The sequence below is a fragment of the Salmo salar genome, chromosome ssa13, assembly GCF_905237065.1.
Source record: "Salmo salar chromosome ssa13, Ssal_v3.1, whole genome shotgun sequence".
Lineage (NCBI taxonomy): Eukaryota > Metazoa > Chordata > Actinopteri > Salmoniformes > Salmonidae > Salmo > Salmo salar.
This window is the reverse complement of record NC_059454.1, coordinates 16,064,878-16,082,849: the sequence shown is the minus strand read 5'-3', so window position 1 is coordinate 16,082,849 and position 17,972 is coordinate 16,064,878. Positions and strand designations below refer to the sequence as shown.

The 17,972-nt window shown below is 46.8% G+C and overlaps 1 protein-coding gene across 2 annotated transcripts in view; it reads right to left on the bottom strand.

Annotated features, from left to right (window-relative positions):
• Positions 1 to 17,972, bottom strand: part of LOC106566523 (ERC protein 2) — a 448,684-nt gene that overhangs the window by 261,515 nt on the left and 169,197 nt on the right. For both annotated transcript variants that reach the window (XM_045692987.1, XM_045692988.1), the window contains exons 8-9: positions 13,603 to 13,737; positions 8,768 to 8,961 (exon numbers count right to left, since the gene is read on the bottom strand). In XM_045692987.1, coding sequence (XP_045548943.1) covers positions 8,768 to 8,961; positions 13,603 to 13,737 — 329 coding nt within the window. The remainder of the gene's footprint in view (positions 1 to 8,767; positions 8,962 to 13,602; positions 13,738 to 17,972) is intronic.

The following is a 17,972-nucleotide window of genomic DNA, read 5'->3' as shown; positions in this document are numbered from 1 at the left end:
CTACTCTATCTACTCCACCCTACCCTACCTACTCTATCTACTCCACCCTACTCTACTCTACCCTACCCCACTCTACTCTACCCTAGCCCACTCTACCTACTCCACCCTACCCTACCCTACTCTACTCTACCTACTCCACCCTACTCTATCTACTCCACCCTACCCTACTCTACCTACTCCACCCTACCCTACTCTACCCTAGCCCACTCTTTTTTAATTGTTTTATTTATTTTATCTTTATCTAACCAGGTAGGCAAGTTGAGAACAAGTTCTCATTTACAATTGCGACCTGGCCAAGATAAAGTAAAACACTGGAATGGTAGATTTGTAGTGGAAGAAAGTGCAAAGTAGAAATAGAAATAATGGGGTGCAAAGGAGCAAAATAAATAAATAAATACAGTAGGGGAAGGGGTAGTTGTTTGGGCTAAATTATAGATGGGCTATGTACAGGTGCAGTAATCTGTCAGCTGGTGCTTAAAGCTAGTGAGGGAGATTAGTGTTTCCAGTTTCAGAGATTTTTGTAGTTTGTTCCAGTCATTGGCAGCAGAGAACTGGAAGGAGAGACAGCCAAAGGAGGAATTGGCTTTGGGGGTGACCAGAGAGATATACCTGCTGGAGCGCGTGCTACAGGTGGGTGCTGCTATGGTGACCAATGAGCGGAGATAAGTGGGGACTTTACCTAGCAGGGTCTTGTAGATGACCTGGAGCCAGTGGGTTTGGCGACGAGTATGAAGCGAGGGCCAGCCGACTAGAGCATACAGGTCGCAGTGGTGGGTAGTATATGGGGCTTTGGTGACAAAACGGATGGTACTGTGATAGACTGCATCCAATTTATTGAGTAGGGTATTGGAGGCTATTTTGTAAATGACTCTACTCTACCCTAGCCCACTCTACTCTACCTACTCCACCCTACCCTGTCTACCCCACTCTCCTCTACCCTAGCCCACCCTACCTACTCCACTCTACCTACTCCACCCTACTCTACCCTTGCCCATTCCACTTCACCCTACTCTACCTACTACACCATACTCTACTCTCCCCTACCCCACTCTACACTAGACTACCCTACTCCACTCTACCTACTCCACCCTACTCTACCCTAGCCTACTCTACCCTACCCCACTCTACCTACTCCACCCTACCCTACTCTACCCCACACCACCCTACCCCACTCTACTCTACCTACTCCACCCTACCCTACCCTACTCTACCCTACTCTTCCCCACACTACCCTACCCCACTCTACTCTACCTACTCCACCCACACTACCCTACTCTACTGTACCCAACTCTACCTACTTCACACCACCCTACCCCACTCTACTCTACCTACTCCACCCTACCCCACTCTACTCAACCCTACCCCACCCTATCCTATTATACTCTATTCTACCCTACCTACTCCACCATACCCCACTCTACCCTACCCCACTATACTCTACTCCAACCTACTCTACCCTACCCCACTATACTCTACTCCAACCTACTCTACCCTACCCTACCTACTACACCCTACTCTACCCCACCCTACCCCCCACACACACACCACCCCACTCTACTCTACCCTAGCCTACCCCACTCTACTCTACCTACTCAACCTTACTCTACCCTAATCTACTCTACCCTACTCTACTCTCTCCTACCCCACTATACTCTACACTAGACTACCCTACTCTTACCTAGCCTACTCTACCCTATTCTACCCTACCCTACCCCACTCTACTCTACCTACTCCACCCTAGCCTACCCCACTCTATTCTACCTACTCCACCCTACCCCACACTACTCCACCCAGCCTACCCCACTCTACTCTACCTACTCCACCCACCCTACCCTACTCTACTGTACCCAATTCTACCTACTCCACACTACCCTACCCCACTCTACTCTACCTACTCCACCCTACCCCACTCTACTCAACCCTACCCCACCCTATCCTATTATACTCTATTCTACCCTACCTACTCCACCCTACCCCACACTACCCTACCCCACTATACTCTACTCCAACCTACTCTACCCTACCCCACTCTACCCTACCCCACTATACTCTACTCCAACCTACTCCACCCTACCCTACCTACTACACCCTACTCTACCCCACCCTACCCCACACACACACCCCACCCCACTCTACTCTACCCTAGCCTACCCCACTCTACTCTACCTACTCAACCTTACTCTACCCTAATCTACTCTACCCTACTCTACTCTCTCCTACCCCACTATACTCTACACTAGACTACCCTACTCTTACCTAGCCTACTCTACCCTATTCTACCCTAGCCTACTCTACTCTACCCCACACTACCCTACCCCACTATACTCTACTCCAACCTACTCTACCCTACCCCACTCTACCCTACCCCACTATACTCTACTCCAACCTACTCCACCCTACCCTACCTACTACACCCTACTCTACCCCACCCTACCCCACACACACACCCCACCCCACTCTACTCTACCCTAGCCTACCCCACTCTACTCTACCTACTCAACCTTACTCTACCCTAATCTACTCTACCCTACTCTACTCTCTCCTACCCCACTATACTCTACACTAGACTACCCTACTCTTACCTAGCCTACTCTACCCTACCCTACCTCACTCTACTCTACTCTACCTACTCCTCCCTACCCTAGACTAATCAACCCTACTCTACCCCACCCTACCCCACTCTACTCCCTAGTCTACTCTATCCTACCCTACTCTATCCTACCCTACCTACTCAACCCTACTAGACGAACCTACCCTACTCTACTCTACCTACTCCCCCCTACCCTAGACTAATCAACCCTACTCCACCCTACCCCACTCTACTCCCTAGTCTACTCTATCCTACCCTACTCTACTCCACCCTACTCTCACATAGTTCAGAGCCTGTGTACTGTATGAGCTGAAGGGAGAGTCCCGTCCAGCAGACTAACCTCACAGTGACCTCTGACCCATGTCCTGACTTCAGAGCTGGGGTCACACAGATAGAAGAGTAGGTCTGACAGTAATGAGACAGGACCCCTGTGTGTGTGTGTGTGTGTGTGTGTGTGTGTGTGTGTGTGTGTGTGTGTGTGTGTGTGTGTGTGTGTGTGTGTGTGTGTGTGTGTGTGTGTGTGTGTGTGTGTGTCTGACAGTAATGAGACAGGAGCATCAGTAAGATGGACGACCTGAGGGGGAGACTGTGTCCGCTACCTCACTAACATAATACCATCTCACACACACACACACACACACACACACACACACACACACACACACACACACACACACACACACACACACACACACACACACACACACACACACACACACACACACACACACACACACAGCGGCTAGACGTTGACCCTTTTTTGAAAAATTAGTTGAAACACACAGAGAGGGAACAGGGAGAGAGGAGGGGAAGAGTATCATAAATGCAGATTGGATGGGTTTACTTTTCCATGCAGAATAAAGCATGTATAATGGGTTATGAATGAAAAGGGAAACAAACATTCTCTAACATTCTAAACCATCCAATGTACTGTAAACTATTCAAGGCTGTGTGTGTGTGTGTGTGTGTGTGTGTGTGTGTGTGTGTGTGTGTGTGTGTGTGTGTGTGTGTGTGTGTGTGTGTGTCATATGAGTTGGCAGTGTGTTTTTCTAATTCCAAACAAAGCCCTGTTATTTGCACCTATGGATCCCCCACCGAGCACTGATGCACGTGCGCGCGCACACACACACACACACACACACACACACACACACACACACACACACACACACACACACACACACACACACCGCGCGCCTTGGCACCAAGCAACCCCTCATTTGGGCACCCACACCATGCCAATCCATAAATCAGAAGATAATTGAGCAGTAGTGTGCCAGCAATAAAGTCCAGAGAGAATAAACAGCCTGTGGCTTTCTGTCTGTCTGTCTGTCTGTCTGTCTGTCTGTCTGTCTGTCTGTCTGTCTGTCTGTCTGTCTGTCTGTCTGTCTGTCTGTCTGTCTGTCTGTCTGTCTGTCTGTCTGTCTGTCTGTCTGTCTGTCTGTCTGTCTGTCTGTCTGTGATGTTCTGTCTGTCTGTGATGTTCTGTCTGTCTGCTGTCTGTCTTTCTGTGGTGTTCTGTCTGTCTGTCTGTGGTGTTCTGTCGGGGGGGGGACAGAAACACACACCTGAAACACCACAAAGTTAGATGACAACATAAGGCAGACATATTGAGGATAGGAGCTGGGGAAATGATATGGCCATAGAGGACTTAATAACACACACAACACACAATGTCCAGAGAAGTAAATGTTACTTCATTATGTTTCCCCTGCTGGATTAGTAACAGCACTCAGGACATTTGCAAGCAGGGGTCTTTTGTGTGAATCAAGTTTATATTTATTTGGTTTCTACTGTAACTGCATTCAGCTTTTTTACTGCCACTGGAGTGCAATCAAACCGAAGGTCCTGAGTGGTAGATTTTAGACAAAATGTCCCACAGTTTCAAACTTTAATATAGGAAATACAAGTTTGGACACACCTACTCATTCCAGGGTATTTCTTTATTTTTACTATTTTCTACATTGTATAATACTAGTGAAGACATCAACACTATGAAATAACACATTGGAATCATGTAGTAACCAAAAAAGTGTTAAACAAATCAAAATATATTATATTGGTGTCCTTTATTCCAGGTGACTACCTCATGAAGCTGGTTGAGAGAAGGCCAAGCATGTGCAAAGCTGTCATCAAGGCAAACAGTGGCTACTTTGAAGAATCTAAAATCTATTTTCATTTTTTTAAGACTTTGTTGTTAACTACATGATTCAATATGCGTTATTTCATAGTTTGATGTCTTCTCTATTATTCTACAATGTAGAAAATAGTAAAAATAAAGAAAAATGCTGGAATGAGTAGGTGTGTCCAAACTTTTGACTGGTACTGTACATGAAACCAATGTTGTGTTAATGATGACGCTGATGGATGGAGAAGACAGAAGAAGTGTGAGGAACAGAAATGGTAGGTCCAGAGAATAGGATCTCTGGAGGTATCGGTGCCACAACAAAACAGTAATAGCAATACTCACCCCGATCTGCAGACATTGACATAAAAACATATGACACAATCCATTAACCCAGCGGCAACAAAGCTCAAATGGGAAGTCTAGTGGCAGTATTCAGGATCTGTGTATGCAACCAATAGCATAGACTGACTTTGGAGTAAAACCAAAACGTTAAAGTCAAATGGGACACACTCAAATGGATTCTTCCCACAGTTAGGAAATTAGACCCATGACGTAAGTGTTCTCAAGAGTACTAAACTCCAGACAGTTTATGTCTAAAGTAGCCTCCTCTAGAAGGAATCAGATGTAGAATATAGAGCAAGTCATGAGTGTCTCATGCACATGTATATATCTGAAGATGCAGTGTTAGCAGAGATAGGTCTGAAAACAAGGCCCAGTTGGTTCCTCTAGCCCTTACCCCTCCCAGTGTATAGAAGATCCAGATAAACCCCCCCAATCTGGTACTTTCACATCAACAAAGACAAACTGTGTGGGCCTAAGGGTTAGCATTATGAGAAGGGTAGGGGTTAGGGTTAGGAGATGGGTAGGGGTAGGGTTAGGAGAAGGGTAGGTGTTAGCATTAGGAGAAGGGTAGGAGTTAGGGTTAGGAGATGGGTAGGGGTTAGGGGTTAGGGTTAGGAGAAGGGTAGGGCTAGGAGAAGGGTTGGGGTTAGCATTAGGATAAGGGTAGGGGTTAGCATTAGGAGAAGGGTAGGGGTTAGGAGAAGGGTAGGGGTTAGCATTAGGAGAAGGGTAGGGGTTAGCATTAGGAGAAGGGTAGGGGTTAGGAGAAGGGTAGGGGTTAGCATTAGGAGAAGGGTAGGGGTTAGCATTAGGAGAAGGGTTAGGGTTAGGAGAAGGGTAGCAGTTAGCATTAGGAGAAGGGTAGGGGTTAGCATTAGGAGAAGGGTAGGGGTTAGCATTAGGAGAAGGGTAGGGGTTAGCATTAGGAGAAGGGTAGGGGTTAGGGTCAGGAGAAGGGTAGGGGTTAGCATTAGGAGAAGGGTAGGGGTTAGCATTAGGAGAAGGGTAGGAGTTAGCATTAGGAGAAGGGTAGGGGTTAGCATTAGGAGAAGGGTAGGGGTTAGCATTAAGAGAAGGGTAGGGGTTAGCATTAGGAGAAGGGTAGGGGTTAGGGTTAGGAGAAGGGTAGGGATAGGGTTAGGAGAAGGGTAGGGGTTAGGGTTAGGAGAAGGGTAGGGGTTAGCATTAGGAGAAGGGTAAGGGTTAGCATTAGGAGAAGGGTAGGGTTTAGGAGAAGGGTAGTGGTTAGCATTAGGAGAAGGGTAGGGGTTAGGGTTAGGAGAAGGGTAGGGATAGGGTTAGGAGAAGGGTAGGGGTTAGGGTTAGGAGAAGGGTAGGGGTTAGCATTAGGAGAAGGGTAAGGGTTAGCATTAGGAGAAGGGTAGGGTTTAGGAGAAGGGTAGTGGTTAGCATTAGGAGAAGGGTAGGGGTTAGGGTTAGGAGAAGGGTAGGGGTTAGGGTTAGGAGAAGGGTAGTGGTTAGCATTAGGAGAAGGGTAGGGGTTAGGTTTAGGAGAAGGGTAGGGGTTAGGTTTAGGAGAAGGGTAGGGGTTAGCATTAGGAGAAGGGTAGGGATTAGGGTTCGGTGAAGGGTAGGGGTTAGGGTTAGGAGAAGGGTAGGGGTTAGGAGAAGGGTAGGAGTTAGGGTTAGGAGATGGGTAGGGGTTAGGCGTTAGGGTTAGGAGAAGGGTAGGGCTAGGAGAAGGGTTGGGGTTAGCATTAGGAGAAGGGTAGGGGTTAGCATTAGGAGAAGGGTTAGGGTTAGGAGAAGGGTAGCAGTTAGCATTAGGAGAAGGGTAGGGGTTAGCATTAGGAGAAGGGTAGGGGTTAGCATTAGGAGAAGGGTAGGGGTTAGGGTTAGGAGAAGGGTAGGGGTTAGGAGAAGGGTAGGAGTTAGGGTTAGGAGAAGGGTAGGGCTAAGGGGTTAGGAGAAGGGTAGGGGTTAGGGTTAGGAGAAGGGTAGGGGTTAGCATTAGGAGAAGGGTAGGGGTTAGGGTCAGGAGAAGGGTAGGGGTTAGCATTAGGAGAAGGGTAGGGGTTAGCATTAGGAGAAGGGTAGGAGTTAGCATTAGGAGAAGGGTAGGGATTAGCATTAGGAGAAGGGTAGGGGTTAGCATTAGGAGAAGGGTAGGGGTTAGCATTAGGAGAAGGGTAGGGGTTAGGGTTAGGAGAAGGGTAGGGGTTAGCATTAGGAGAAGGGTAGGGGTTAGGGTTAGGAGAAGGGTAGGGGTTAGGGTTAGGAGAAGGGTAGGGATTAGGGTTAGGAGAAGGGTAGGGGTTAGGGTTAGGAGAAGGGTAGGGGTTAGCATTAGGAGAAGGGTAAGGGTTAGCATTAGGAGAAGGGTAGGGGTTAGGGTTAGGAGAAGGGTAGTGGTTAGCATTAGGAGAAGGGTAGTGGTTAGCATTAGGAGAAGGGTAGGGGTTAGGTTTAGGAGAAGGGTAGGGGTTAGCATTAGGAGAAGGGTAGGGATTAGGGTTCGGTGAAGGGTAGGGGTTAGGGTTAGGAGAAGGGTAGGGGTTAGGGTTAGGAGAAGGGTAGGGGTTAGGGTTAGGAGAAGGGTAGGGGTTAGGGTTAGGAGAAGGGTAGGGGTTAGGGTTAGGAGAAGGGTAGGGGTTAGCATTAGGAGAAGGGTAGGGGTTAGGAGAAGGGTAGGGGTTAGGGTTAGGAGAAGGGTTAGGGTTAGGAGAAGGGTTAGGGTTAGGAGAAGTGTAGGGGTAAGGAGAAGGGTTAGGGGTTAGGAGAAGGGTAGGGGTTAGGAGAAGGGTAGGGGTTAGGAGAAGGGTTAGGGTTAGGAGAAGGGTTAGGATTAGGAGAAGGGTAGGGGTTAGGAGAAGGGTAGGGGTTAGGAGAAGGGTTAGGGTTAGGAGAAGGGTAGGGGTTAGGAGAAGGGTTAGGGGTTAGGAGAAGGGTTAGGGGTTAGGAGAAGGGTAGGGGCTAGGAGAAGGGTAGGGGTTAGGAGAAGGGTAGGGGTTAGGGTTAGGAGAAGGGTTAGGGTTAGGAGAAGGGTTAGGGTTAGGAGAAGGGTAGGGGTTAGGAGAAGGGTTAGGGGTTAGGAGAAGGGTAGGGGTTAGGAGAAGGGTAGGGGTTAGGAGAAGGGTAGGGGTTAGGAGAAGGGTTAGGGTTAGGAGAAGGGTAGGGGTTAGGAGAAAGGTTAGGGTTAGGATAAGGGTAGGGGTTAGGGTTAGGAGAAGGGTTAGGGTTAGGAGAAGGGTTAGGGATAGGAGAAGGTTAGGGGTTAGGAGAAGGGTAGGGGTTAGGAGGAGGGTTAGGGTTAGGAGAAGGGTAGGGGTTAGGGCTAGGAGAAGGGTAGGGGTTAGGAGAAGGGTTAGGGATAGGAGAATGGTAGGGGTTAGGAGAAGGGTTAGGATTAGGAGAAGGGTAGGGGTTAGGAGAAAGGTTAGGGTTAGGATAAGGGTAGGGGTTAGGGTTAGGAGAAGGGTTAGGGTTAGGAGAAGGGTAGGGGTTAGGGTTAGGAGAAGGGCTAGGGTTAGGAGAAGGGTTAGGGTTAGGAGAAGGTTAGGGGTTAGGAGAAGGTTAGGGGTTAGGAGAAGGGTAGGGGTTAGGGTTAGGAGAAGGGTTAGGGTTAGGAGAAGGTTAGGGGTTAGGAGAATGGTTAGTGTTAGGAGAAGGGTAGAGGTTAGGGTTAGGAGAACGGTTAGGTAAAAAGAAGGGGTAGAAACTCCAGTGGTAGGGTGGTGACATCTCACCTCTCCAGCTCAGTGATCTTCTTCTCCTTGTTGGTTCTTTCCGTCTCTTGCTCTCTCAGGATACCCATGAGCCTCTCCACCTCGGCCTGGGACTTCCCAGACTCTTCTCGGTAGCGCGTCACTTCCTCCTCCAGCAGCTTGATCCTGTCGCTGACCTCTAACAGCTTCCTGGTTGACTCCTCCGTATTCTGGGACTGTGGAGGACCAAGGAAATAAAGAAGAAGAGAGAGGAGGAGGACCAAGGAAATAAAGAAGAGAGGAAGAAGTGAGTCAATATGACAGTCACAAACACTACTATGAAAGGAGAGACATTCATTATATCATCCTCATGTCATAGAATTCATACTCCTCTCTGGAGCCACAACCAGGAAGATGCTTCCCCAAAACACTGATACAGGGTCAGATATTTGTTCACCCCTTTATGGTAAAGGATAGGGAGGGGGAAGGGAAAGGGGATACCTAGTCAGTTGCACAATTGAATTCAACCGAAATACAGTGTCTTCTGCATTTAAACCCAACTCCTCTGAATCAGAGAGGTACGGGGGGCTGCCTTAATCCACGTCATTGGCACCCGGGGAACAATTGTTGTTGGGGGTTAACTGCCTTGCTCAAGAGCAGAACGGCAGATTTTTCCACCTTGCCGGCAAGGGGATTCGAACCAATGACCTTTTGGTTACTGGCCCAATGCTCTTAACCACTAGGAACCTGTAAACCTTGAGCGGAATCAGCCTTCTATCTCATTCAACCCTGCCCTTTCATTCCTTCCTTATTTCTTCCCCCTTCTCTTCTCTCATCCCTTCTTTCCTGTGGCCTCCACTCAGCCTGCTCTCTGAAGCATCCCTCTCTCCTGGAGTTTAGTATTTTCTTCTAATTCATAATGAAATTACCCTTCATACCTCTCTGGTTACCAGTGATTTTATAAGACCACCAAACATCTCGAGTCAAACACTAAAAACTGACAGAGCTGCAGTGATTGATTCTCTCTTTTTTTGAAGGGAAAAATCTGCCAGCGGATGGATGTAACCTAGAATTACCTCCCTGTGTTTGTGTCTGCCTCCCAGAGGCCTGTGTGTTTCAGAGGATAGTTTAGCTTGTTGAGACAGCTGAGGCCGCTCGTTTAAACATCATCAACTCTCTCTCTATACAATCACACACATACAAGCACGCACACACACACACACACATACATACACACAGTGGTATAGGCAGGGAGCCAGTCCTAGATAACGCTATGAGCTGTTACCTACATGTAGCTCTGTTATTAGAAAAAAAGACGGCTGTTAACTATTACTGTCAACCACTCTGAAACGCATAGATCATAAACCTAACAAAGTATAATTTACTAGAAAAACATCTCATAACATAAACAAAATGCACAAGTAGAGGCTCTTTATGAAAGAGGGACAGGAAAAGCCGATGGCAAAACAAAACATTTCCCATGGTGTACTTTGTAACCCCTACCCTCCTAATACATACATTGACAGAAAGAAAACAAGAATCTAATTTTCAGATGCAGATACAGCTAAAATGTCATATTGTGTAAAACATTTTACCTCCTGAGAGTGAAACCCTTTGGGTAATGCCAGCGGCAAGCGGAGACCATGTTTACCCCGGCCATACCGTCACTGAAATCCCATTACCTCCTCAGATAGCTCCCAACACACACACACTCACACGTCCCCACACATCATCCCAAATGTCAGCCAACACAAAACACATTAACGTTAAGTGAAGTGGACATTGTTATGGTGTTTAAATGGAAAACAGTGACAGTTCCAGAGTATTGGCTGTGAATGCAGCGGGTCCGAGAGGAATCTTGGATATTATGACAGTGGGGCGAATGCTTGTAAAGATACTGTTACTTATATGGTCATAGAAATTACTATTATCATTCCTGGAAAATGATATGAATTGTAAATATCACAAATGACTAAAATATGTGTGGCCACTAGGCCCCGCTTTAGGTTATCCAATCACCTGGCGACTATACAGTAAGGCTGATGCTGATTGGCTGTCTGAGCTAGATCGTTAAGAGCTTACAGTACTGTATAGAAAGTCGTGGAGGGGTTGGAGAAAGGGACACAGAGAGAGAGAGAAGGAGAGAGAGAGAGAAAGAAAGAGAGAGAAAATGGGAAAGCTGCCAGAGAGAACAGAGTTCATAGGACTTAGCCTCTTCACAGAGAGAGAGACAGAGAGAGAGAGAGAGAGAGAGACAGACAGAGAGAGACAGAGAGAGAGAGACAGAGAGAGAGAGACATAGAGAGAGAGACATAGAGAGAGAGACAGAGTTAGTTGTTGGAATGCAGAAACGCACAGTAAACAATTTACATAGACCACTGAAAGACATACGTTTTGGCTCTCTGCAGTCCATCATGTCTGCTGTAATAATCAGTGATAGATTGAGGCTTATCTTTTCTCTTATCCTCATTTCCTCAGAGACTACTATGTCATTCATGTCAGCAAGAGGACTGGCTGGAATGAAGTGTTGAAGGAATAAGAGGTAACGAGAGAGAGAGAGGAGAAAGAGAGAGAGAGAAAGAAAGAAAGAAAGAAAGAAAGAAAGAAAGAAAGAAAGAAAGAAAGAAAGAAAGAAAGAAAGAAAGAAAGAAAGAAAGAAAGAAAAAAAAAAAGAGAGAGAGATCAAGAGAGAGAGAGAGGGAGAGGGAGAGACCAAAATGTCTGGTCTGGAGTGGACCACCAAGGTCGATCCAAGTCAAATGAAGTGTAGAAACCTCCATCAGCCCAACCTGCTGCATCATTAAAACAAACATGTGGTCTGAAAGGTCACGGGATTCTATCAGGTTATTTTATCATGCATCCAAACGAGCCCTCTGTGATGAAACACATCCGAGAGGCCTTTCCCTAGAGGAAGTCAAGGAGGACCAGTAAACCTCTGGAGCGTTGGAAACCTGGACATCAACAAACTCTCTGAGTGCGTGTGTGTGCGCATGTGTGTGTGTGTGTGTGTGCGTCTTGTTTTTTGCTTAGTGAATGGTAGGTACAGATGTAGGATCTCAATTTGACCGGTATTGTCGCAGCAAAATAATCATGCAGCAACAGGATTTGAACATTTAGTCCATAATGTTGCTTGATCAGTGGTTAGGCTGTTAGCTGAGAAAAAGTAGACTCCATGAATAGTGCAATACCGATAATATAACCGTGTGTTAGTGGGGGTTTCCGTGAATTCATGTAAATCACAAAACTCATCTGTATTTCCTGTGGCGCAGCAAAATTCTCAGCTACAAAAGATTGATCAAATGAAGATCCTACATCTGTAAGGGAAGTGTATGTTTGGTATGGACAAGCCAGACTGTCCAGTTCATCTGTTTCTAATCTATCACCGTTAAGGGTCTGTAATCTGTCTGTAATCTGTCTGTAAATCTGTTTCTAATCTATCACCATATGGGTCTGTAATCTGTCTGTAATCTGTCTGTAATCTATCACCCTAAGGGTCTGTAATATGTCTGTAATCTGTTTCTAATCTATCACCATAAGGGTCTGTAATATGTCTGTAATCTGTTTCTAATCTATCACCATAAGGGTCTGTAATCTGTTTCTAATCTATCGCGGTAAGGGTCTGTAATCTGTCTGTAATCTGTTTCTAATCTATCACGGTAAGGGTCTGTAATCTGTCTGTAATCTGTTTCTAATCTATCACGGTAAGGGTCTGTAATCTGTCTGTAATCTGTTTCTAATCTGTCACCGTACAGGTCTGTAATCTGTCTGTAATCTGTTTCTAATCTATCACCATAAGGGTCTGTAATCTGTTTCTAATCTATCACCATAAGGGTCTGTAATCTGTCTGTAATCTGTTTCTAATCTATCACCATAAGGGTCTGTAACCTGTCTGTAATCTGTTTCTAATCTATCACCATAAGGGTCTGTAATCTGTGTGTAAACCACCACAGTGTGTCAAGTGACCTCTGACCCACTGCAGTACTACTTCAACAACACTCTGAATCTCTCACACTCCATTGAACCTCCACCACACACACACACACACACACACACACACACACACACACACACACACACACACACACACACACACACACACACACACACACACATATTTACATATCTATAATTTGTATATGTTTACATAACATGTCTGAATGCCACATTCTGCACATAATCATCCAATCATGTCTATACTTCTATCAGAATGTGTATGTGTTCTCTACAAAGACCCATTCAGGAGGTTTTACAGGAGGTGTCTCTTTCATGTTACCCCGCGTCAACATTCAACAAGATATCATTTCACAGGAATGATATGTGTACGCTTTTATGAGTATGAAAGAAAACATTCTCACAAACTGTGAGTGTGAGAGTCTGCCCTGGCTTGTAGACTGGAGCTGAGTGAGAACTGTCTTGGCACCCGGACAGGGACAGAGGGATCAATCTATAAATCACACTTGTTTAATTCATCAAAGTAGGGCAGGCTTCCAGGGATGTAGGTAGTGTGTAAGGAGCCAGAAGAAAGGCATTACTTTTACTGTGGATGTTAACACTGTAAATATAGGCTGCAGGTAGCCTATTACAACTGCAGCAGAATGATTTTAATAGTCAATTCTTCTAATTTTTTTGGTATAAAAAAACTATAATTACAAAGTGTGATAATGTCGGTTGGAGGTATTCGGCAGTAAAAGGATAGTGAAAATGTTTTGTTATTTGTTCATAGCATGTGTGAACTGGTTTGGTGTCTCAGAACAACAGGTTCACTGTGTGCGTAAGTTATTTATGGTTTGACAGAGACTAAGTATCAATGCAAACACACATATGCATTAATGCACTTGGAGTATGGATGGACACACACACACACTGGCCTCCCTTACCCCAGGTGTGTGTGTCGTCAGGATGGAGAGTCTATCCTTCAGGTCCTGGTTCTCCTTCCTCATCCTTTCCACCTCCTCCAGCCGTGCCCTGTCCTCCCGCTCCTTCTGCTCACGCAAATGCTCAATCACTCGCTCCTAACAGAGAGAGGGGGGGAGAGGAAAAAGAGAAAGAGAGAAAAGGAGAGAAATAAAAAAGATACGGGTTAGCAACAGATGTCTTCTCACACTGTTGTGTTGCCATTATACACAGTAGATACACTAGTGGAAAGACAATGACACCCCTCCACTGAGTACTGATGCTTCTGCATCGTTTAGCTGAAATGCTACAGTAATGATACAGCCCAGGTGAAAGGCCTCGCCAACAGCCAGGAGTCTCTCCACTAGTCTGGAGATGTTAGAAGTGCGAAGCAGGAGAGACGCTCATAAAAGCATCGTAAATAACAGTATAGAGAGAGACAAAGAGAGAGAGAAAGAAAGAGACAGAAAGAGAGAAAGAAAGAGACAGAGAGAGAGACAGAAAGACAGAGACAGAGAGAGACAGAGAGAGAGAGAAAGGCAGAGAGCGAGAGACAGAGAGAGAGAAAGGCAGAGAGCGAGAGACAGAGAGCGAGAGAGAAACAGAGAGCGAGAGAGCGAGAGAGAAACAGAGAGCGAGAGAGAAACAGAGAGCGAGAGAGAAACAGAGAGCCACGGAGAGCGAGCCAGAGAGGGATAACCAGAGAGAGCGAGCCAGAGAGCGAGCCAGAGAGCGAGCCAGAGAGCGAGCCAGAGAGCAGAGCGAGCCAGAGAGCGATCCAGAGAGCAGAGCGAGCCAGAGAGCGAGCCAGAGAGTGAGCCAGAGAGACAGAGCCAGAGAGACAGAGAGCCAGAGACAGAGAGCCAGAGACAGAGAGCCAGAGACAGAGAGCCAGAGAGACAGAGACAGAGAGCCAGAGAGCAAGAGAGAGAGAGACGTATAGAGAGCCAGAGAGAGAGCCAGAGAGCCAGAGCCAGAGAGCCAGAGAGCCAGAGAGCGAGCCAGAGAGAGAGACAGAGAGACAGAGACAGAGAGACAGCAGAGACAGAGAGACAGAGACAGAGAGACAGAGAGAGAAAGGCAGAGAGCGAGAGAGAAACAGAGAGAGCGAGTCAGAGAGCGAGCCAGAGAGCGAGCCAGAGAGAGCGAGCCAGAGAGCGAGCCAGAGAGTGAGCCAGAGAGACAGAGAGCCAGAGACAGAGAGCCAGAGACAGAGAGACAGAGACAGAGAGACAGAGAGACAGAGACAGAGAGCCAGAGACAGAGAGCCAGAGAGACAGAGAGACAGAGAGACAGAGAGACAGAGAGAGACAGAGAGACAGAGAGACAGAGAGACAGAGAGACAGAGAGAGAGCCAGAGAGCAAGAGAGAGAGCCAGATAGCAAGAGAGAGAGCCAGAGAGCAAGAGAGAGAGCCAGAGAGCAAGAGAGACAGCCAGAGAGCAAGAGAGAGAGCCATATAGAGAGCCAGAGAGAGAGCCATATAGAGAGCCAGAGAGAGAGCCAGAGAGAGAGCCAGAGAGAGCCAGAGCCAGAGAGACAGAGACAGAGAGCCAGAGACAGAGAGCCAGAGAGACAGAGAGCCAGAGAGCCAGAGAGCCAGAGAGCCAGAAAGCCAGAGAGCCAGAGAGCCAGAGAGCCAGAGACAGAGAGCCAGAGACAGAGAGCCAGAGACAGAGAGCCAGAGACAGAAAGCCAGAGACAGAGAGCCAGAGAGAGAGAGAGAGTGAGAGACAGAGAGCGAGCCAGAGGGCGAGCCAGAGAGAGAGCCAGAGACAGAGAGCCAGAGACAGAGAGCCAGAGAGCCAGAGCCAGAGAGCCAGAGAGCCAGAGCCAGAGAGCCAGAGACAGAGAGCCAGAGACAAAGAGCTAGAGACAAAGAGCCAGAGAGAGAGCCAGAGAGAGAGCCAGAGAGAGAGCCAGAGAGAGAGCCAGAGAGAGAGCCAGAGACAGACAGAGAGCCAGAGAGAGACAGAGAGCCAGAGACAGAGAGCCAGAGAGCCAGAGAGACAGAGAGACAGAGAGACAGAGAGACAGAGAGTCAGAGACAGAGAGTCAGAGACAGAGAGCCAGAGACAGACAGCCAAAGACAGAGAGCCAGAGAGCGCCAGAGAGAGAGTGCCAGAGAGAGAGCGCCAGAGAGAGAGTGCCATAGCGCCAGAGAGAGAGTGCCAGAGCGCCAGAGAGAGAGAGACAGAGCACCAGAGAGAGAGACAGAGCGCCAGAGAGAGAGAGCCAGAGCGCCAGAGAGCCAGAGAGAGAGCGCCAGAGAGAGAGAGCCAGAGACAGAGAGACAGAGACAGAGACAGAGACAGAGAGAAAGTGTTAATGTCTTATTGTTTATTTCACTTTTTTTCTACTTCACTTGCCTTGGTAATGTAAACATGTTTCCCATGCCAATAAAGCCCCTTGAATTGAGAGAGAGAGAGAGAGAGAGAGAGAGAGAGAGAGAGAGAGAGAGAGAGAGAGAGAGAGAGAGAGAGACAGAGACGAGAGACAGAGAGAGAGAGAGAGAGAGAGAGAGAGAGAAACAGAGAAACAGAGAAACAGAGAGAGAGAGAGAGAGAGAGAGACAGGGATGCAGCTTAAGCCCCACCCTCTTCAACAGATATATCAACGAATTGGCGAGGGCACTAGAACAGTCTGCAGCACCCGGCCTCACCCTACTAGAATCTGAAGTCAAATTTCTACTGTTTGTTGATGATCTGGTGCTTCTGTCCCCAACCAGTTAGGGCCTACAGCAGCACCTAGATCTTCTGCAGAGATTCTGTCAGACCTGGGCCCTGACAGTAAATCTCAGTAAGACAAAAATAATGGTGTTCCGAAAAAGGTCCAGTTGCCAGGACCACAAATACAAATTCCATCTAGACACCGTTGCCCTAGAGCACACAAAAAACTATACATACCTCGGCCTAAACATCAGCGCCACTGGTAACTTCCATAAAGCTGTGAACAATCTGAGATACAAGGCAAGAAGGGCATTCTATGCCATCAAAAGTAACATCAAATTCAATATACAAATTAGGATCTGGCTAAAAATACTTGAATCGGTTATAGAACCCATTGCCCTTTATGGTTGTGAGGTCTGCGGTCCGCTCACCAACCTAGAATTCACAAAATGGGACAAACACCAAATTGAGACTCTGCATGCAGAATTCTGCAAAAAAATAATCTGTGTACAAGGTAAAACACCAAATAATGCATGCGGAGTAGAATTAGGTCGATACCCGCAAATGATCAAAATCCAGAAAAGAGCCGTTAAATTCTACAACCACCTAAAAGCGATTCCCAAACCTTCCATAACAAAGCCATCACCTACAGAGAGATGAACCTGGAGAAGAGTCCCCTCAGCAAGCTGGTCCTGGGGCTCTGTTCACAAAGACAAACAGACCCCTCAGAGCCCCAGGACAGCAACACAATTAGACACAAACAAATCATGAGAAAACAAAAAGATAATTACTTGACACATTGGAAAGAATTTACAAAAAAAACAGAGCAAACTGGAACGCTATTTGGCCCTAAACAGAGAGTACACAGTGGCAGAATACCTGACCACTGTGACTGACCCAAACTTAAGGAAAGCTTTGACTATGTACAGACTCAGTGAGCATAACCTTGCTATTGCGAAAGGCCGCCGTAGGCAGATCTGGCTCTCAAGGGAAGACAGGCTATGTGCACACTGCCCACAAAATGAGGTGGGAACTGAGCTGCACTTCCTAACCTCCTGCCCAATGTATGACCATATTAGAGACACATATTTCTCTCAGATTACACAGACCCACAAAGAATTCGTAAACGAATCCAATTTTGATAAACTCCCATATCTACTGGGTGAAATACCACAGTGTGCCATCACAGCAGCAAGATTTGTGACCTGTTGCCACAAGAAAAGGTCAACCAGTGAAGAACAAACACCATTGTAATTACAACCCATATTTAAGCTTATTTATTTTCCCTTTTGTACTTTAACTATTTGTACATCGTTACAACACTGTATATAGACATATGACATTTGAAATGTCTTTATTATTTTGGAACTTGTATGAGTGTAATGTTTACTGTTCATTTTATTGTTTATTTCACTCGTGTTTATTATCTATTTCACTTGCTTTGGCAATGTTAACATATGTTTCCCATGCCAATAAAGCCCCTTATATTGAAATGAAATTGAGAGAGAGAGAGAGAGAGACAGAGGGAGAGAGAGAGAGAGAGAGAGAGACAGAGGGAGAGAGAGAGAGAGAGAGAGAGAGAGAGAGAGAGAGAGAGAGAGAGAGAGAGAGAGAGACAGAGGGAGAGGTGTGTGTGTTCAAGTGTTTGTTTTACATGTTAAATGCAGAGGAAGGGTTTACAATAAT